Raw genomic sequence first — 21,210 nt, 5'->3', positions numbered from 1 at the left:
ATGGCCAAGAAGCACATGAAAAGCTGCTCAATGTCACTAATTACTAGAGAAATGCAAATCAAAACTACAGTGAGGTATCATCTCACACCAGTTAGAATGGGCATCATCAGAAAATCTACAAACATGCTGGAGAGGGTTTGGAGAAAAGGGAACCCTCTTGCACTGTTGATGGGAATGTAAACTGATATAGCCACTATGGAGAGCAGTATGGAGGTTCCTTAAAAAACTAAAAATAGAATTACCATATGACCCAACATCCCACTACTGGGCATCTACCCAGAGAAAACCATAATTCAAAAAGATATATGCACCCCAATGTTCATTGCAGCACTATTTAAAATAGCCAGGTCATGGAAGCAACCTAAATGCCCATTGACAGATAAATTGATAAAGAAGATGTGGTACATACATACAATGGAATATTAGCCATAAAAAGAAACAAAATTGAGGCTTCCCTGGTGGCACAGTGGTTGAGAGTTCGCCTGCTGATGCAGTGGACACGGGTTCGTGCCCCAGTCTGGGAGGATCCCACGTGCCGCGGAGCGGCTGGGCCTGTGAGCCATGGCCGCTGAGCCTGCACGTCTGGAGCCTGTGCTCCGCAGCGGGAGAGGTCACAACAGTGAGAGGCCCGCATACCGCAAAAAAAAAAAAAAAAAAAAAGGAACAAAATTGGGTCATTTGTAGAGACGTGGATGGATCTAGAGACTGTCATACAGAGTGAAGTAAGTCAGAAAGAGAAAAACAAATATCGTATATTAACGCATGTATGTGGAACCTAGAAAAATGGTACAGATGAACTGGTTTGCAGGGCAGAAATAGAGACACAGATGTAGAGAACAAACATATGGACACAAAGGGGGGAAAGTGGCGGGGGTGGTGGTGGTGGTGGTGTGATGAATTGGGAGATTGGGATTGACATGTATACACTAATATGTATAAAATGGGTAACTAATAAGAACCTGCTGTATAAAAAAATAAATAAAATTCAAAAATTCGAAAAAAAAAGAAATTGCTAATAATAAATAAATAAATAAATATGTCCTGCCACTCCCTTCTGGCTTGCACAGTTTCTGCTGAAAGATCAGCTGTTAACCTTATGGGGATTCCCTTGTTTGTTATTTTTCCCTTGCTGCTTTTAATATTTTTTCTTTGTATTTAATTTTTGATAGTTTGATTAATATGTGTCTTGGCGTTTTTCTCCTTGGATTTATCCTGTATGGGACTCTTCCTGGACTTGTGCTTCCTGGACTTGATTGACTATTTCCTTTCCCATATTAGGGAAGTTTTCAACTATAGTCTCTTCAAATATTTTCTCAATCCCTTTCTTTTTCTCTTCTTCTTCTGGGACCCCTATAATTTGAATATTGGTGGGCTTAATGTTGTCCCAGAGGTCTCTGAGACTGTTCTCAATTATTTTCATTCTTTTTTCTTTAATTTGCTCTGCAGTTGTTATTTCCACTATTTTATCTTCCAGGTCACTTACCCGTTTTTCTGCCTCAGTTATTCTGCTATTGATTCCTTCCAGAGAATTTTTAATTTCATTTATTGTGTTGTTCATCGTTGTTTGTTTCCTCTTTAGTTCTTCTAGGTCTTTGTTAAACATTTTTTGTATTTTCTCCATTCTATTTCCAAGATTTTGGATCATCTTTACTATGATTACTCTGAATTCTTTTTCAGGTAGACTGCCTATTTCCTCTTCATTTGTTAGGTCTGGTGGGTTTTTACCTTGCTCCTTCATCTGCTGCGTAACTTATGGTGTTTGGGGTCTCCTTTTCACAGGCTGCTGGTTCGTAGTTCCCATTGTTTTTGGTATCTGCCACCAGTGGGTCAGTTTGGTTCAGTGGCTTGTGTAGGCTTCTTGGTGGAGCAGAGTGGTGCCTATGTTCTGGTGGATGAGGCTGGATCTTGTCTTTCTGGTGGCCAAGATTGAGTGTGGTGGTGAGTTTTGGGGTGTCTGTAAGCTTATTATGATTTTAGGCGCCTCTCTGCTAATGGGTGGGGCTGTGTTCCTGTCTTGCTAGTTATTTGGCATGGGGTGTCCAGCACTGGAACTTGCTGGTCGTTGAGTGAAGCTGGGTCTTAGCATTGAGACGGAGATCTCTGGGAGAGTTCTCGCCAGTTGATTTTACGTGGGGCCTGGAGGTGCCTGGTGGTCAGGTGTCCTGAGCTCAGCTCTCTCACCTCCGAGGCTCAGGCCTGACACCCGGCTGGAGCACCAAGACCCTGTCAGCTACACGGCTCTAACATTATATCTAGTGGTAATGCAGACTAGAAGAGCTCTTCTGGAAACATTTGGCAGTTAAACATACACCTATCACATCTGGTTCCTAGGTACTTACTCAGGCTTAATTGTGAGAGGAGAGTGACTACCTCCTGCGCAGTAAGAAGGAATTTGGCAGGAGTTTGGGGATTGTTATATATCCTGTTTGTGTGGAGCTTACAAGAATCTGTGCATGTGTGGGAAATTCCCTGACAGTCCAATGGTTAGGACTCCGCACTTTCACTGTTGAGGGCCCAGGTTTGATCCCTGGTTGGGGAACTCTGGAGAATCCAGCCTGGATGGGAATGGCCAGGCACCAGGGGCCACACACAACTGGCTCTTCCTGGCAGAGGGCTCCAAAGGATAAGCGATGCTCATTGCAGCCCTCAGTGGATTGCAAAGGAGGACGGGGTTCAACTGGGAAAGCAGCGTTGTCACTCCTGGAGAAGACAACGGAGCACCCTCAGGAGTTTTCTCTTCAATCCTCTGCTGTAGGCAGCCGAGCAGACTACTTCAAATCTTAAGTTTACAGTTTTATGTTCTTTTGCTTTTGGTTTTATTTTGTTTTTGGTAAGGAATGATGTTGAATACTACTGTTGCAGGTTGGATTTTCTGGAAGCAAATATTGAGATGGAGTTTGGGGAGCAAGATATTTATTAGGGACCAACATAAGTAAAGCGAAGCAGATTTATATATTTATTTTGTTTATTTATTTTTTGGCTGTGTTGGATCTTCGCTGCTGAGTGCGGGCTTTCTTTAGTTGTGATGAGTGGGGGCTACTCTTTGTTGCGGTGCACGGGCTTCTCATTGCGGTGGCTTCTCTTGTTGCGGAGCACAGGATCTAGGCGCACGGGCTTCAGTAGTTGTGGCACAGGGCTTCAGTAGTTGTAGCTCATAGGCTCTAGAGTGCAGGCTCAGTAGTTGTGGCGCACGGGCTTAGTTGCTCTGCAGCGTGTGGGATCTTCCCAGACCAGGGCTTGAACCCGTGTCCCCTGCACTGGCAGGCGGATTCTTAACCACTGTGCCACCAGGGAAGCCCAAGCAGGCGGATTCTTAACCACTGCACCACCAGGGAAGCCCGGGAAGCAGAATTAAGCAAAGGCAGAAGTTAAACTGTGTTGCAGCCCAATGAAGCTGCCGCCAACCTAGCAGAGAACACTGGAGTGAATATTGCCTGTCAGAGTGTCTGATACCAGACCAGACTGGTCAGGCATTAAACCCCTACCTTGCTCAGTCACTGGGTGTGGGCTGTCTTGGGAAGGGTGTGACCTAAGGGGAGGCCCCTCTCATTCATGTTTGATTCCCAGGGTCTAGGAACAAGGCTTCTCATATGAGGTCCAAGGATAGCTTCAGCTTCTCATGAAATTTATAGCAAACCTGGAGGTGCATATGCATGTGTGTGTTTTTCTGGGGAGAGGGTGCCAGGATTTCTCCACCCCCCAAATTGCTAAGAACCACAGGTTGGACAATGTCTAGCATATGGGCAACTTGGTATCCATCTCCTGCATCAGTGTGTTATGGAGTGGGGAGAGGAAGGATACTCTGTGCTGAAGGAGACAGGATATGTAAAAGCCTGGCTGTCGGCGGTGGAAGGTGAGTTAAGTAACAGGTCTGTGTAGTAAACCAGTAGAAGCTCAGTTTGCTCAGAGAGGAAGATACAGTCTAGGGAAAAATAAGGTTGAAGAAGTAAGGTAGCATGAAATTGTGAAAAACCTTGACTGCCCCTGAGCCACTTATATTTTATTCTGATGCAATGAGGAGCTGAAGAGGTTTTTTGGCCAGGGAATGACACATTCAGATTAAATTTTTTCTTTTCTTTTCTTTTTGCGGTACACGGGCCTCTCACTGTTATGGCCTCTCCCATTGCGGAGCACAGGCTCACGGGCCCAGCCGCTCCGCGGCATGTAGGGATCTTCCCGGACCGGGGCACGAACCCGCGTCCCCTGTATCGGCAGGTGGACTCTCAACCACTACGCCACCAGGGAATTCCATTCAGTTGAGTTTTATAGCTGTGTGTAAGGCTTATCAGATGAAGAAGCAGGAAGACCATTTGTTTAGTGGATTATCAGTTACCCTACAAGGATTTAATAGAAGCTGGTGAGCTTCAGTGGAGTCCACCTTCAGGTGTGTCGAGGTTTACCAGGAGGATTTACCAGGTTTACCAGGAGGGTTTATCAGGAGGGCGGTTCTATAACAAACACCATCTCTTCCTGAAGCTGCAGATTGACTCTAAATTAGATCCTTTTCTGCAGCCGGAGTGCTACAAGTCACAAGTGAAGTAAACATGGTCCCATTACCATCGCCAATCCAGCGATGAGCACCAGGCTCAGTTAATGCCTTTACTGCCTCTCGTTGCACCACTGTAATTTTCCCTTAACTGGTCTCCCTGCTTCCATTCTCTCCCAAGACAAATTCATCCATCCAAAATAGATTTTTTAAAACAAACCTGATCATGTCAACACTGTGCTTAAAATTCTTCCATGGTTCCCCATCCCCATCTAGAAAAAGCCTGTAACACAGAGTAAACAGGCTTTTGGGCCTTGCCCCAGCCTCCTTGCCTTCCACTCCCCTTCCACTCCCCTGGTGCCTTCTGCACCAGTCAGGCCCACTCACTTCCTGATCCCACTCCCAATCCTGTCACTAATCTATCCACCCCTAGCATACATGGTCCATTCTCCTTATTCTAGGCTTCCTGCTAGCCTGGGAGTGCCTACAGAGGAGGACTGTTGTTAGGTTAGCTTGGCAGTGAGGTTCCTGCTGTAGATAGGGGTATGTTTATTGTTCACAGCTTTTTAAAAAATAAATTTATTTATTTATTTACTTTTGGCTGTTTTGGGTCTTCGTTGCTAGCCGCGGGCTTTCTCTAGTTGCAGTGAGTGGAGGCTACTCCTCATTGTGGTGTGCGGGCTTCTCATTGCGGTGGCTTCTCTTGTTGGGGAGCATGGGCTCTAGGCGCGCAGGCTTCAGCAGTTGTGGCACGTGGGCTCAGTAGTTGTGGCTCGCGGGCTTTAGAGCGCAGGCTCAGTAGTTGCTGTGCACAGGTTTAGTTGCTCCACGGTATGTGGGATCTTCCTGGACCAGGGCTCAAACCCGTGTCCCCTGCATTGGCAGGCAGATTCCCAACCACTGCACCACCAGGGAAGCCCTGTTCACAGCTTTTTAATTTGATAAATTACAAACATACAGAAATGATGAAAGAGTAATATAGTGAATACCTGAATACTGTCCACCTAGAGTCAATAAGTCAAAAACATTAGCATCATCCTTAACTCCTCCTGAATACCGTCCACCTAGATTCAATAAGTCAAAAACATTAGCATCATCCTTAACTCCTCCTGAATACCGTCCACCTAGATTCAATAAGTCAAAAACATTAGCATCATCCTTAACTCCTCTCTTATGTACCTTATATTCTGTTCATTAACAATTCCTCGGCTTCCCTGGTGACGCAGTGGTTAAGAATCTGCCTGCCAATGCAGGAGACATGGGTTCGAGCCCTGGTTCAGGAAGATCCCATATGCTGCAGAGCAACTAAGCCCATGCGCCACATCTACTGAGCCTGTGCTCTACAGCCCGTGAGCCACAGCTACTGAAGCCCGCGCACCTAGAGCCCATGCTCCACAACAAGAGAAGCCACCACTATGAGAAGCCCGTGCACCACAACGAAGACCCAACACATCCAAAAATAAATAAGTAAAAGTAAATTTTAAAAAAACACAAAAAACAATCCCTTTAACTTTTTCCTTCAGAATATATCCAGAATCCAAACACATCTCACCATCTGCTGTGCTGTGCTCTGATGGAGTCCAGCATCTCTGACCATGACCTTTAGCCTCCTCAAGGCTCCCTGCTTCGTAGTCTATTCTCAACCCGCAGAAAGAGGGATTCTATTAACTCATAAGTCAGACTATGTCAATCCCCTGCTCAGAACCCCAGAATAGCTCCCATCTACTTCAGAGGAGAGACTGATGTCCTTACAGTGGCACACAAAGTCCCGCTTGATATGCCAACGTTACCTCCATACCTTCCTAACTCTGCTCTAGCCACAAAGGCCTCCAGGTGGTTCCTCAAACAGGCCAGGCACAGGCCATCTCATGGCTTTTGCATTCTTTTCTTTTGCCTGGAAGATCTTTCCCCCTCCCCCCATATCTATGGATATATCACTTCCTCCACTTCTCAGTTCTTGAATCCAGTCACCTTCTCAGTGAAACTGTCCTTTACTCACCTAATGAAAATTGCAAATTCCTTGCCCCCCAATACTCCCTAATCCTTTTTCCAGATTTATTTTTCTTCATAGCAGTTATCACAACTTGATACACTATGCATTTTTCACTTATTTATCTTTGTTATGTCCTGTAAGCTCCACAAGAACAGGGACCTATGTGCTGTGCTAACAGCTGTGCCTCCAGCACCTGGAAGGGCGCCTGTCACATAGCAGAGCCCAATCGACTTCTGCGGAGTGAGTGGAGGAACGGGAGCTTCAGGGAGGAAACACTCAAGTCCGGGAAGACTTCTGGAAGAGTAAGTCCACCACCCGTCGCCACTCCCAAACACCGCCCACGAGGCGTCCGGGCCCGCCCCGCTCCTTTAAGCCACGCCCACGGAGGCGGGCTGCGGCCGGAAGCACCTCCCCTCGGCGGAAGCCGGGCCTGGCAGGCGGTCTAGGCCCTCCTCCCGACCTGCCCCGGGCTCATGCCCCTCCCACCCGAAAGTGGGTGAAAGGTCGGCGGCGGTGCCGCCGCGGCTGGGGCAGTGGAGCGGACCCCCTGGGAACCGACAGGCACGGCGACTGACGGACGTACCATGGCAGACCAGGCGAAGCCCATTAGCCCGCTCAAGAACCTGCTGGCCGGCGGCTTTGGAGGCATGTGCCTGGTGTTCGTGGGGCACCCACTGGACACGGTCAAGGTGCGAGGATGCTGGGGCGCGGGCTGGAGGGAGGAGGCCCGGGCAGGGCTTGGAATGTAGGGTCTCCCGCGAGGCTCGGTCTGGGATAGAAGCGGGGTCCGTGGGAGCTTCCGTGAGAAGTCTAGGGAATCTCCCTTTCGGGGGTCGGGGAAACTGTTCCTGCACCCCAGAGAGCTGGACGTTGCAGAGTGAGCAGCCTCTAACCGCCCACCAAGGGCTCTTGATTTAAAAAAAAAGTTCTCTGTTCGGAAGCCTCTTCTGATCTGGCGCCACTTCTTTGAGGATGGTAAAGAAAGAGCACCGCCCCGAAGCTCTGACTTCTGAAAACCCTAACATTATCAGCAAGGTTGAAAAAGGCATCTGTAAATCCCGCTTCAGGAAGAGAGCTAAAGACTGAGGCAAGGTTATTCCAGACATGTCTTTTGACACATTCCTCTGGGCCCAGAGTGCTCCATCACTATCTCCTTTGAACCTTTCTTGACCATCTTCAGCCTGTCACCCCATGTTAGCCTGAGTGGCCTCCTGTGGGAAGCGATGATGTCCTCACTGACTGAGCTCCTTCCAGGGAAAGCAAGTGATCAGCTTTCCCAGGGCAAGGCTGATCCGCACAACAACCTGGTGAGGAAGCCGTGGTCAGATTGAGGCTCCAGGAAGGGGGAAACTCATCAGAGCTTGTTCCCTGCTTATCCTCACATTATGCATCAACTCTTTCCCCTGCAACACTTTCAGCAAGGCCTTGCTGGAGACCAGAGTCCATACCCTGTGACTTAGCATTCAAAGCTTCATCCTAGTTTTCTAACGTTATTTCTGCACACACTTGGAGGAAATTGACAGATCATGGCCAGGGTGAGCCTGTAGGGAGCAGGCATGAAGCCTGTGTAGGAGACTTATTGGAATGTTGGATTGGGTTTCCTCCACAGGGAAATTGCTTTGGGGACATTCTCCAGGCAAGTTTGGGCAGCAAGCTCTTTGCTGCCTTTCATCTAGGAGAGGATCTGGGGTCATTCTATCACAGGACCAGAATTAAGCAACTGGGCTGGTTTGGGCACTGTGAAACACAAAATCAGATGTTTATTCAGTAATTGGTAAATGCCACGTGTGTTAGGGCTTCCCAGACAGTGGTCGTTCTAAGCAGCACTGATGTAAGGGAGAAGAATTGTCTGGCCTCTCTACTCTTGATCTTGTTAGTTCTAGGCAGCTGGGGCCTCTCTTTAAAGAAAAACGAAACCCTGTTGCTCCCTAATACAAATGTTGCTCCTACCTCCATATCCTCTTGTCCTTCCTCCCCAATCAGATGTCATTCCCAGGAAGGGCCCGAGGACCTCTATACTGAAATGGAAATGACTGAAAATGCTCACTGCATTTTTTTTTTTTTTTTTTACGTTACGCGGGCCTCTCACTGTTGTGGCCTCTCCTGTTGCGGAGCACAGGCTCCAGACGCGCAGGCCCAGTGGCCATGGCTCACAGGCCCAGCCGCTCCGAGGCATATGTGATCTTCCCAGACCGGGGCATAAACCCGCGTCCCCTGCATCGGCAGGCGGACTCTCAAGCCACTGCATTTTTAATAGCCAGGAAGTCCCCTTTTAGCTTAAGCCAAAACCACAAATTGCCCACTACTGTCCTTTTGACCTCTAAGAGCCAGGTGGCCTCCAATCAAAGCTTGGCCTAGAGGCACTTTCAGAGGTCCGAGGCGACTAACTGTGGTCTGGGAAAGCAAGAGGTGCAGCACTTCAGTTTGGAAAGGCTTTATGGCACGTGATGAAGGGCTGGCTGAGTTCTGACGGGAGAAGTAGGGAGATCCAGACATTCTGGGTAGGGGGAAGGCAGGAGTGAAGGTGGATATAGGCTTGATAGTGGGAGCAGGCTGTAAAATAAGACCAGCCGTGGAGGACTTTAATGTTCTTGCTGGGCCTGGGTGGCGGATGTCATGATGAGACATGTGAGATTTATACAAAATCACAAAAAGGTATCAGGCAGAAGTTTTGGTCTATTTCTCTCTCTCTACTAACTTGGACAGGTTGTGCCTGACCATGGAGGATCTGAAGACCAAATAAGGGATTTTGGATGCAAAGCAGTGGGAGCCTCTAGACATTTCTACTGTTGTGTCCCATAAACTCCTCAGATATGCATGTCACCTCCATTGCCTAGAGAGTGAGTTCCTTAGTTTGGGACATAAGGCCTTAACAAAATCAAGAATGAGAAATTTAAAGTAATAGAGGAACAGCATGATGAAATGGTGTTCTTGGAAAAGTTAGTATGATAGCAACCTGAGAAGAATTAGGAAGCAGAACTCAGAGCAGGAAAAATAGCAAGGAAAAAGACTGCAGAAGTATATAACTGGGTGTATCAGTTGTCTCTGGCGGTGTAACAACTTATCCCAAAACTTAGTGGCTTAAAACAACAACAATAGGGACTTCCCTGGTGGTCCAGTGGTTGGGACTCTGTACTTCCACTGCGGGGGCCACGGTTCCATCCCTCGTCAGGGAGCTAGGATCCTGCATGCCGCACAGCATGGCCAAAAAATAATAATAATAAGTGTTATTATTAGGCGAGGATGTGGAGACCTCAGAACTCTTGTGCACTGTTGTTGGGAATGTAAAATTGTATAGTGACTGTGGAAAACAGTATGCCAGTTCCTCAAAAAATTAAAAATAGGATTACTATATGATCCAGCAATTCCATTTCTGGATATATACCCAAAAGAATTGAAAGCAGGGTCTTGAAGAGATATTTGTACACCCCTGTTCATAGCAGCATTATTCACAATAGCTGAAACATGGGAGCAACCCAAGTGTCCACAAATGGAAGAATGAATAAGGAAAATGTGGCATATACATACCATGGGGTGTTATTCAGCCTTAAAAAGAAGGAAATTCTGGGGCTTCCCTGGTGGCACAGTGGTTGAGAGTCCGCCTGCCGATGCAGGGGACACGGGTTCGAGCCCTGGTCCGGGAAGATCCCACATGCTGTGGAGCGGCTGGGCCCGTGAGCCATGGCCGCTGAGCCTGCGCTCCGCAATGGGAGAGGCCACAACAGTGAGAGGCCCGTGTAAAGCAAAAAAAAAAAAAAAAAAGAAGGAAATTCTGACCTTGCAACCACATGGATGAATACTGTAAACATTAGGCTAAGTGAACTAATTTACTAATTAATAAACTAATTCAGTTTTATAAGGCAGAAAGAATTCTGGATGGTGGTGATGGTTGCACAACGTTATGAATGTATTTAATATCACTGAACTGTACACTTAAAAATGGTTGAGATGGTAAATTTTATGTGTATTTTATGACAGTAAAAAAAAAAAAAAAAACCCAAACTGGGGGGATTTCCCTGGTGATCCAGTGGTTAAGACTCTGTGCCTCCACTGCAGGGGGCGCGGGTTCGATCCCTGGTCAGGGAACTTCCGCATGCCATGCAGTGTGGCCAAAAAAATAAAGAAATAAAAAATAAAATAAAATAGTTAAGGAAAAAAATGGGCAAAGGATCTGAATAGACATTTCTCCAAAGAAGATATACAAATGGCAATAAACACATGAAAAATATTCCACATCATTATCCATCATGAAAATGTAAATAAAAATCACAGTGAGATACCACCTAACACCCACTATGATGGCTATAATTGAAAATAAATAAATAACAGGTGATGGGATGTGGAGAAACTGGAACATTCATACAATGCTCTTTGGAAAACAGTCTGGCAGTTCCTGAAAAGGTTAAACATAGAGTTAGCATATGACCCAGCAATTCTCCTGTGATGGTTAATTTTATGTGTCAACTGGGCTGTGGGGTGTTCAGATGTTGGTCAAACATTGTTCTGGGTGTATCTGTGAGGGTGTTTTTGGATGAGATTAGCATTTAAGGTAGACTAAAGTAGATTGCCCTCCCTAATGTGGGTGGCCCTATTCCAGTCAGTTGAAGGCCTCAATAGAACAAAAAGCTGAAACTCCTCCCTCCTGACTGATTGAGCTGGGACATTGGTCTTTTCCTGCCTTTGGACTCAAACTGAAACATTGGCTCTTCTTAGGTCTTGAGGCTACCAGCTTTTTTTTTTTTTTAACACCTGTATTGGAGTATAATTGCTTTACAGTGTTGTGTTAGTTTCTCTGCCAGCTTTTGAACTGGGATTTGAACCATCAGCTCTCCTGGTTCTCAGGTCTTCAGACTTGAACTATCCTATTGACTTTCTTGGGTCTCCAGCTCACTGATTGCAGGTCTTAGGATTTGTCTGCCTCCATAATTGTGTGAGCCAATTCCTTATAACAAACAAACAAATAACTAAATCTACATGTCCTATTGGTTCTATTTCTCTGGAGAATCTTGACCAATACAATTATGCTTGGGTAATATAATATCCAAGAGAATTGAAAACATAATATCCACACAAAAACCTGCACACAAAAGTTTATAGCACCATGATTCATAATAATAAAAGTGGAAAAAATGTAATTTGTCATTATCTGATGAGCAGATAAACAAAACATGGTATATTTGTACAGTGGAATACTATTTACCCATAAAAAGGAATGAAGGACTGATATATTCTACAACATAGATGAACTTTGAACACATTATGCTAAGTAAAAGAAGCCAAGTGTGAAAGACCACATATTGTATGATTTATTTATATGAAATATACAGAATAGGCAAATCCATAGAGATGGAAGCTATATTAGTAATTGCCAGGGGCTGAGAGAAGAGGGGAATGGGGAGTGACTACTAACGGGTGTGGTGTTTCTTTTTGGGGTGATGAAAATATTCTAAAACTGATTATAATGAAGGTTGCACAACTCTGCAAATACACTAAGAAGCACTTAACTGTATACTTTAAATGGGTGAATTTTATGGTATACGAATTATATCTTAATAAAGCTGTTTAAAAAAACCCAATACTGAACCAAAGACCCTCTCCTTCAACCAAAAGCAACAAAAAGATGCTGGCCAGGACTGTACTAATCTGAAGGATTGGCTTCTGTGTGGTTCATTCACCGGCTGGCAGTTAGTGCTGGCTGTTGTCAGGGGGCCTTCTTTCCTCCACACATGACCTCTTCAAACTGCTTGAGTATCCTCATAACATGGTGGCTGACTTTCCCCAAAGCAAATAACCTGAGATGAAGACAGGCAGAAGCTGACCTTTCTGTCACCTAGCCTTGCAGAAGTCACATAGCATCAAAACCACTACATTCTGTTCGATAGAAGTGAGTCACTGAGTCTGGCCCACATCCAAGGGGAGGGGAATTAGGATTAACCTTTTTTTTTTTTTTTCCTGTACTCGGGCCTCTCACTGTTGTGGCCTCTCCCGTTGCGGTGCACAGGCTCCAGACGCGCAGGCTCAGCGGCCATAGCTGACAGGCCTAGCCGCTCCGCGGCATGTGGGATCTTCCCAGACCGGGGCACGAACCCGTGTCCCCTGCATCGGCAGGTGGACTCTGAACCCCTGTGCCACCAGGGAAGCCCAGGATTAACTGAAGGGGAAGAGTATCAAAGAGTTAGTGGGCATATTTGAAAACCATCACACTGGGTAAGAATAGGTGAGGACTTGGCCTAGGAGAAGACTTCAGATGGAGAGAGGAAGAAATTAGGATTCTGGAAGACTCTTGAAGGAACTCTCCAAAAGCCTTGGTGCCTATGTGAATAAGAGGAGGAGAAGTAACAGGAAGTGGTCGGATGCTAGAGTTTCAAATCCTGAGAAAGAGGGTAGCCTGGTGGCTCTGGCACAAATGGGTGATTCATCAAAAGGATGAGATTCCAGAGGTGATATGAGTAGGGACAGCTTCTCCAGGCAGTTTGAAATGTAGCCCAAAAGGTGGGGAGAGAAGGTCTGAAGATGGCTGAGTAAAAGTCATCACTGAGCAGAAGCTGAAGCCCTGGAATCTGAGTTTTCTAAAAGGGATAGTGGAACAGATGAGTAGGGTACTTAGCCTTGGAGGACGCCTGGAGTAGAAAAGGAGATGAAGGAGTACCAAGAAGGGAGGTTTAAAGAGAGACAGTTTGAAGCATTGGATACACCAAAAGGTGGAGAAGGATGAGGACCAAGAAAAGTAGGATCAAATCCACCTCACTCCAAAATACCTTTGTTGAGCACCTTACCTAACCACCGACAAGGCACTTCAAATGGGTGTGGAGAGTGCCTAGAGCTGAACTGAGCTTTGCATTCACTGGCACATGATTTGAACTCACTAAACCCAGCCTCCTCATTTGTAAACTGGTAGTACCTATTCCACTGGATCATTGTGGGATCCATTAGATAAGAAATAAATAGCAAAAGTAAGTGGCTGAGGAAATCAGAGGAACTGTGACTCTCTCCAAAAGCATGCTACTAATGACTTGTGAGTACAGGGTTTGAATAAACTGGAGGAAAGAGAAGTCTGAATCCAGCAGATAAAGTGAATGCTGAAGACATGCACAGAGGTGCAGCTTTCTCTGTTAAGAGTTTAGCAGACAGTTGGGCCATTGCTACCGACAGGCAGTTCTGATTCTGGGAAATGACTGTATTTTAACTTCTGGTTTCAGGTCCGACTGCAGACGCAGCCCCCAAATTTGCCTGGACAGCCTCCCATGTATTCTGGGACCTTTGACTGTTTCCGGAAGACTCTTATGAGAGAGGTACGGAATCTTGGTGCTGGGCATTTCTCTTATTCAGAGGAACAGTTTCACAGGGTTGATTTATTACTTCTCTGGGGGATAGGGTGACTTTGCGTAGTTCTGTTGGAGGTCTAGCCCACAGCTGTGGCGCTCTCACCGTGCCCTCCTATGCCCTCCTATTGTCATCGCTCTGGAGTCTTTAATAGTTCCAGCTACTGTTTTATGTGAATGACTGAAGCTAATAAAATGGTTCTAAAATGGTTCTCTCTTTTGGAAGGCATAATTTAGACCACAGGGAATTCATGAGGAATAGTTGGAGACGTGAAATAGAAGAAAATGCAAATCTGGATCAGTCAGTTTGACAGGGATCAGTGTCAGAAGTTCACATAAAATCTGGAGGAAGAGTCAGCCAGTCTGAGGAACAGTGAAAGAAGCTAGCAGAGTCTTCAAACCCCTAGACTAAACTAACTAAAGGAAACTAAATTGGTTTGAGGTTATTGAATTACATAGTAATTTTACAGATATTTCTTAAAGTGAAAACATGGGATTTTAAAAAAGGTTTAATTACTAGTGATGTTTATTTCTGACTTCATTAGCACATATGTGACAAGACCTTGTTGAGAATTTTTCCTTTGTTTCCTAAAATATAACTCTAATATGAATAAATATATATGTAGTGTTTATTAAATATACAGAAACTGAGAAGCGGGTGTCACCCAGATAAAGAGGGGATGCTGGTGATTGATGGACTCGGTCTGGGAGGAAAAGTTGTTCCCAGGGTTCATGCAGGACCCAGGCATGGGAGGAAGATTTTGAGGTGGAGTCTACCCAACCACCCATGCGTGAGACGGTGCTGCCTTTTCTTCTGTAAGGCTCTCTTCCTTTCATCAGCCCAGCATGGAGTCTGATCGGTGTCCAGTGGAGTCTTTGGGCTTCAAGTCAGCTAAGAGTTCTCTGCCTTTACAGAGAGGCAGGATTACATGCCTCTTGGTCAGCAAATGTTATTGAGGACCTATTCAGCTCCTGGGCAGTGTGCTGGGTACTGGAGGCCTGGTGAGAATGGCTCATATAAACCCAACTCTCTGCAGAGTTGAACAGGCTTCCTTAGTTTATGTTTGTGCTTGTCTCTGGGTTTTGCTGTGCCAGATTGAGCTCTCTGCTTTCTGGTGCTGCCAGACGGGTCTTGGTTGTGCTGCATGGAACTGGGTAGGCCAGACAGTGGAAGGAAGGCTAGAGGAGTTGTTGGGAGGCGTGGGTTTGGCCCTCAGGCCTTGGGCATCCTCTCAGCCCAGGTGGGAAGCTGTGGGAGGGGCTTTTGGAGGGCTTTGTCACCTGCTGCTTTTGCAGATCCTTCTCAGAACTTTCTCTTCCTATTCACCTTTCCTATTTACCTCCTCTGCACTTTGTCCTTGGTGAGTCTGCTTACAGCCTGTAGCAGTGCTAGACCTTTGCAGGATCTGGGAGGAGTACTGACGGGTACAGTTGTGCCCCTTGAGTTCTGGAAAGAAGATGGATTGTGAATGGCCAGGGTCTGTAGCAAGGCAGGTTCTCCAGCCTAGGTCTGTGGACCCTCTCAGTGTGCAACTCCACCCTATTTCTCCTGCTACTTTCTGTAGGGAGCAACTTTAACATTTTTTTGTGTTTTGTTTTAAAAATTGTCCCTTATTTGTATTAAAATGATGCAAGCACTTAGTTTGCTACTGAAGGACTTGTAACAAAGTAGCCCTCCCACCCCAATTCTCCAGAGGTTACTTTCAGCTCTCTCAGTTATTAATGCTGTTTTCTACCTAGATGCATACGTGTATTTTATACATTTAAAAATGTGTTTTAAAACTAACACAGGGACTTCCCTGGTGGTGCAGTGGTTAAGAATCCACCTGCCAATGCAGGGGACATGGGTTCGAGCCCTGGTCCGGGAAGATCCCACATGCCGTGGAGCAACTAAGCCCGTGCGCCACAACTACTGAGCCTGCGCTCTAGAGCCTATGAGCCACAACTACTGAAGCCCGTGCACCTAGAGCCCACGCTCCACAACAAGAGAAGCCACCGCAATGAGGAGCCCGCACATGGCAACAAAGAGTAGCCCCCGCTCGCCAGAGCTAGAGAAAGCCCAGGTGCAGCAACGAAGACCCAATGCAGCCAAAAATAAATAAATAAATTTATTTTTTAAAAAATATAACTAACACAACATTGTAAAGCAATTATACTCCAATTAAAAAAAAGAGAAAAAAATGTGTTTTCGCTACCTATTTGTGGTAGATGATTTTAACTCTTGCATTCCTTATCACCTTTCTGCCCTGCCCATATAATTTTATCATACTTTGTGGTTTAGTACAATTCGGTGTTTTCATGATTACAACTTTATATGTGTTTTTCTCTGTTAACTAAGTAATGTTCTATGATGTGCATTTCATTTCTTGTACAACTTTTTGTTTTTCTTGAGGTTGGGTTAAAAATTGTATCAGTTTCGTTTGCTTGTGTTTCTTTGAATCTCTACCTCTGTCATCCTGTACCCTAAATGCCCTGTAGAATGCCTTTTTGTTTGGTCTTCCACACTGCCTAAGTAGTTATAATCTGTTGTTCCAATGTTTATTGTTTTGCTTTGTTCTTCTTGGAAAAAACAAACTCTTCCTGGAGTCCTCTATCCTCATACTCCCACGTAGACTGGTTTCTTCCCAGGCCCACTGTACCAGACACCATCCTGGAAATCCCCTTCATCTCTCTTGGGCCAAACTTGTGGTGTCCTGGGTCCCATATCTTCCTCTTCCTTGATTTACTAACTTGTTTGGTTGGGATATCTATTTGTCTATTTATTGGCTACTACATAGTTGCTTTCATTATCAAACTGTACTAGTGAAAATTGATGTGCAGTCTTACTATTGTCTTTAACGATAAAAACCCCATGTCTTGGGCTTCCCTGGTGGCGCTGTGGTTAAGAATCCACCTGCCAATGCAGGGGACACGGGTTCGAGCCCTGGTCTGGGAAGATCCCACATGCCGCGGAGCAACTAAGCCCGTGAGCCACAACTACTGAGCCTGCGCGTCTGCAGCCTGTGCTCCGCAACAAGAGAGGCCGCGATACTGAGAGACCCGCGCACCGCGATGAAGAGTGGTCCCCGCTTGCCACAGAGAAAGCCCTCGCACAGAAACGAAGACCCAACATAGCTAAAAATAAATAAATTAATTAATAAACTTGTTGCAATCATTTAAAAAAAAAAAAAAAACCCATGTCTTTTTTTTGGGGGGGGCACACTGGGCGGCTTGAGTGATCTCAGTTTCCCGACCAGGGATTGAACCTGGGCCACAGCAGTGAAAGCCTGGAATCCTAACCACTAGGCCACCAGGGAACTCCCCTCATGTCTTAATACTTGGGAAATACAAAAATTTCGTACACCTCTAATGTCACCCCAAAGAAGTCACATTGTACATTCTGTTTTGTAGCCTGCTTTTTATTTATTTATTTATTTATGGCTGCATTGGGTCTTCTTTGCTGCATGTGGGCTTTCTCTGGTTGTGGCGAGTGGGGGTTACTCTTCATTGTGGTGTGTGGGCTTCTTATTGTGGTGGCTTCCCTTGTTGCGGAGCATGGGCTCTAGGCACGCAGGCTCAGTAGTTGTGGCTCGTGGGCTCTAGAGCGCAGGCTCAGTAGTTGTGACACACGGGCTTAGTTGCTCCACAGCATGTGGGATCTTCCTGGACCAGGGATCGAACCAGGGCTCGAACTCGTGTCCCCTGCATTGTTAGGCAGATTCTTAACCACTGCACCACCAGGGAAGTCCCTGTAGCCTGCTTTTTTTTCACTTAGTAGTCTCTTCTCATGTTACAATGTGATTTTATGGCTATGTGATAGTCAGTTTATGGAATTCCCATAATGTGTCTCAATCTCCTATTTGAGAATTTTTAGGTTCATTCCAGAATTTTGCTACTTAATAAATTCCTGATGTCATTCTTTTCTATATCTGAGTATTTCCTTAGAATACATTTCTAGACAGAGAATTTTCTGATGAAAGTGTAAGCTACATATTTCCAGATTGCCTTCCAGAATAGGAGCTGTGTTCAGTTTCTCCAGCAGTGTATAAGAAGACAACTATTTGTGATAAATGTGGGAGTATTCTTCCTTTTAAAAGCTCTCCTTGCTTGGAGGGGAGGTGAGGGAAGGAGGCCACAGGTCAGAGGACACACTGCTTCCCTGTTTCAGTGATGTAAAAGTTAGTTGTGTCTGTAAACAGCTTCCACTTCTGTGATTCCTTGCAGGGCATCATGGGTCTATATCGGGGCATGGCCGCCCCCATCATTGGGGTCACCCCCATGTTTGCCGTGTGCTTCTTTGGGTTTGGTTTGGGGAAGAAACTGCAACAAAAACACCCAGAGGATGTGCTCAGGTGAGTACTTACAAGCCTGGAGGACTCAATGCTGTTCTGCCTGGTGGTGTGATACAGGTTAAGGGAAAGAACCTTGGCTGACAGGCAGTGACTGTCCTTCTGGGTCCCCAGGGCTAGCTCCTGGTTGCTCCACGTGAGGGAGGTACTTGAGTTTTCCTTTGCCCTGTGAACCAAAAGGGAAAAAGAAAAACTCAGATCCCTCCCCCACCCCCTTATTAGGTTGTCATAATTTCTTCTGTGAGGTAGTATCGCTTAACTCCACAGCATTGGGAGGTCTGAATGCTAAAATGTGTGTAAAGTGCCATGAAGGTACCTGGTGCTGCAGTAATGACAGCAGCAGCCTTGTTTCCCATCACCTGGTTGGGAGAAGGGAAGGTTCCAACTTTTGTTTTACTTCTTTTTTTTTTTTTTTTAATTATTTACTTACTTATTTTTGGCTACATTGGGTCTTCGCTGCTTCACGCAGGCTTTCTCTAGTTGCGGTGAGAGGGGGCCACTCTTCATTGTGGTGTGTGGGCTTCTCATTGCAGTGGCTTCTATTTTTGCGGAGCACGGGCTCTAGGCATGCAGGCTTCAGTAGTTGTGGCACACGGGCTCAGTGGTTGTGGCTCTTGGGCTCTAGAGTGCAGGCTCAGTAGTTGTGGCACACGGGCCTAGCCGCTCCGTGGCATGTGGGATCCTCCCGGACCAGGGCTCGAACCTGTGTTCCCTGCATTGTCAGGCGGATTCCTAACCACTGCACCACCAGGGAAGCCCTTCATTTTAATAACATAATTATTTCAGATATTGGTTTCTCTGGGTTTTTAAAAAATTTAATTAATTAATTTGGCTGCATTGGGTCTTTGTTGCTGTGCACGGGCTTTCTCTAGTTGTGGCAAGCGGGGGCTACTCTTCTTTGCAGTGCACGGGCTTCTCATTGCAGGGACTTCTCTTGTTGTGGAGCACGGGCTCTAGGTGCGTGGGCTCAGTAGTTGTGGTGTGCAGGCTTCAGTAGTTGTGGCATGCAGGTTCAGTAGTTGTGGCTTACGGGCTCTAGAGTGCAGGCTCAGTAGTTGTGGTGCACGGGCTTAGTTGTTCCGCAGCATGTGGGATCTTCCCGGACCAGGGCTTGAACCCGTGCCCCCTGCATTGGCAGACGGATTCTTAACCACTGCGGCACCAGGGAAGTCCCTGGTTTCTCTGTTAAAGTGAAATAAATTAGTATATTTCCTTTCAGTAAACTTTAAGTTAGATTTGGGTGTGAAGAGGCAGATGAGGCAGAATTATAGTTCAGAATTTACAAAGTAGTTAATGAAAACAGGCTTCTTGGGATGCAGGGGAATTCTGAGTTGAAACATGGGATGACAAGGCACACTCAGTCTGAGCCGTGCAGGCTGACAACTCCTGGGAGGGACTGCAGGCAGCACAGGACCCTGGCTAGACTTGGGATTGGGAGCTCAAGGGAGGCAGCCCAGGGTGCCATGTGGTTGTCTTCTGTCACTACTTCAGGCCACAGCAGGCTGAGTAAGGGTCTGGACATAGATAGAAATGCTCATAATGTGAAACTCTATTTTTGGAGTCCTTGTGACCCTCTGAATGTGACCAGCTTCTATAAAAAGCCACAGGTGGCCCCAAATGTGGGTGTGTGGGGCTTCCTTTTGAAACTGTGTTTGACTGTTGGTAGTCCAAATGTCCTATGGACACATGTCCTCTTTGAGCACCTGGTCTTTTAGCTCATGTGCCAGCTCACAAGGGCCATTTACAAGAACCCCCGTGGGGTCACTGCTAGTACTTCAGCCTGTAGGTTGTATTCCCTATATTATGGTGTCAGTCCTCAGAGAAGCACCCTTCCTGCTTAAGCAAAGGTTGGGACACTCAGGTTCCTGCCCCCATAATCCTGCCGTGCTCTGAATCCTGAATGTCAACCCTGCCACCTTCCCCTCCCTGCAGTAGTGTTTGGGGACAGTATGGAAAGGAACATTACGAGGACCTTGGGTCCAGCACTCACAGATGCTTCCCTCATGTGGGGGTGAAGGGTGGCAGAATGGGCCACCCATGTAGGGTGTCTGCATGGTACCCTGTGCACACATAGACCCTGTTCAGAGGAAAGTCCTCAGTCCCGGGAGATGGAGGTATGTCCAGCCTAAGGTCTGGGCATACATGGAAGAACAGATGTTGGTCTCATGAGGGGAAGTTTTGTTGCTGAGAGGACTCCTCTTGGGGACAGCAGTGTGAACTGAGACTGTAAAGGAGGCCATGCATGAAAGCAAGTCTCCTGACTGCTGAACAGTCAGCTTGTGTGCTGGGCTTGCATGCCTGAGGTAGTTGTGTGAGTGCCTGGAAAAAACAGGACCATTGAGACTGGTGCCCTGGAAGGAAGGACCCGAAGTGGATGTCTCCCTTTCCCCATCTGACATCTGTTCTCTGGGTTTTGGGCTCCTTGTAGTGTGGGACAGGCCTGAAGGCTCAGCTATCAGAGGCTTGGGGTTAGGAGGGGCCTGCGGCCCAGGCAAGAAAGTGAAGTTTTTCAACAACATTTGCTAAATTGTGGGGACACTATTGAAATGCTAATTGTAGCTCTGTACTCCACTGCCTCCAGACCAGTCTGGTATAGCTAATCTTAGAAAGAAAAGGAGATGCCAGAGGTGGGACAGGCCGTGACACCAGGAGCCTCCAATTCCACCAAATATTCAATGTGGTTCATTCTGTGAGGGCCATGGTGAGGATCCATATCTCTGGCCACTGGGGGACTATTCCCTGCATGGAAGGCCACAGGACCCATCATGTCTGTGGGTACCATCCCTGACTGGGCCCTTCCCAGCATCTTACAGCACATTCCTCACAACTGGCCTGGCTGGCCCCCTTAGCCTGTGCAAGTGGCCACAGCCATTCCTCCGGCCTTGACACCGTCCTTTGTGAATCTTGGCTTAAAATGTTCTCAGGCCCTTGGTGATCCAGAGGAGGCGAGATTGGAGGGGAACTGGGGTTGATTGAGGTCTGCATTCTGGGTTAGAGGCTTTTTTCCACAACAACCCTGAACTTTACAGATCAAGGCTAAGAGAGGCCAGGAAACTCGTCCATAGTCACTGTGCATGGCAG

General features: G+C 46.5%; 1 protein-coding gene across 1 annotated transcript in view; it reads left to right on the top strand.

The window, feature by feature from the left end:
- Positions 1-6,971: 6,971 nt before the first annotated feature.
- The window catches only part of SLC25A20 (solute carrier family 25 member 20), a 31,968-nt gene continuing 17,729 nt past the window's right edge, over positions 6,972-21,210 (top strand). Inside the window, exons 1-3 of the mRNA XM_082662764.1 lie at positions 6,972-7,168; positions 13,679-13,771; positions 18,005-18,132. Coding sequence (XP_082518890.1) covers positions 7,064-7,168; positions 13,679-13,771; positions 18,005-18,132 — 326 coding nt within the window. The 5' untranslated portion in view covers positions 6,972-7,063. The remainder of the gene's footprint in view (positions 7,169-13,678; positions 13,772-18,004; positions 18,133-21,210) is intronic.

This window comes from Grampus griseus (genome assembly GCF_964374135.1).
Source record: "Grampus griseus genome assembly, chromosome: 10".
NCBI classification, from domain to species: Eukaryota; Metazoa; Chordata; class Mammalia; order Artiodactyla; family Delphinidae; genus Grampus; species Grampus griseus.
Note: the sequence above shows the minus strand (reverse complement) of the source record. Positions and strands in the feature narration are given on the sequence as shown.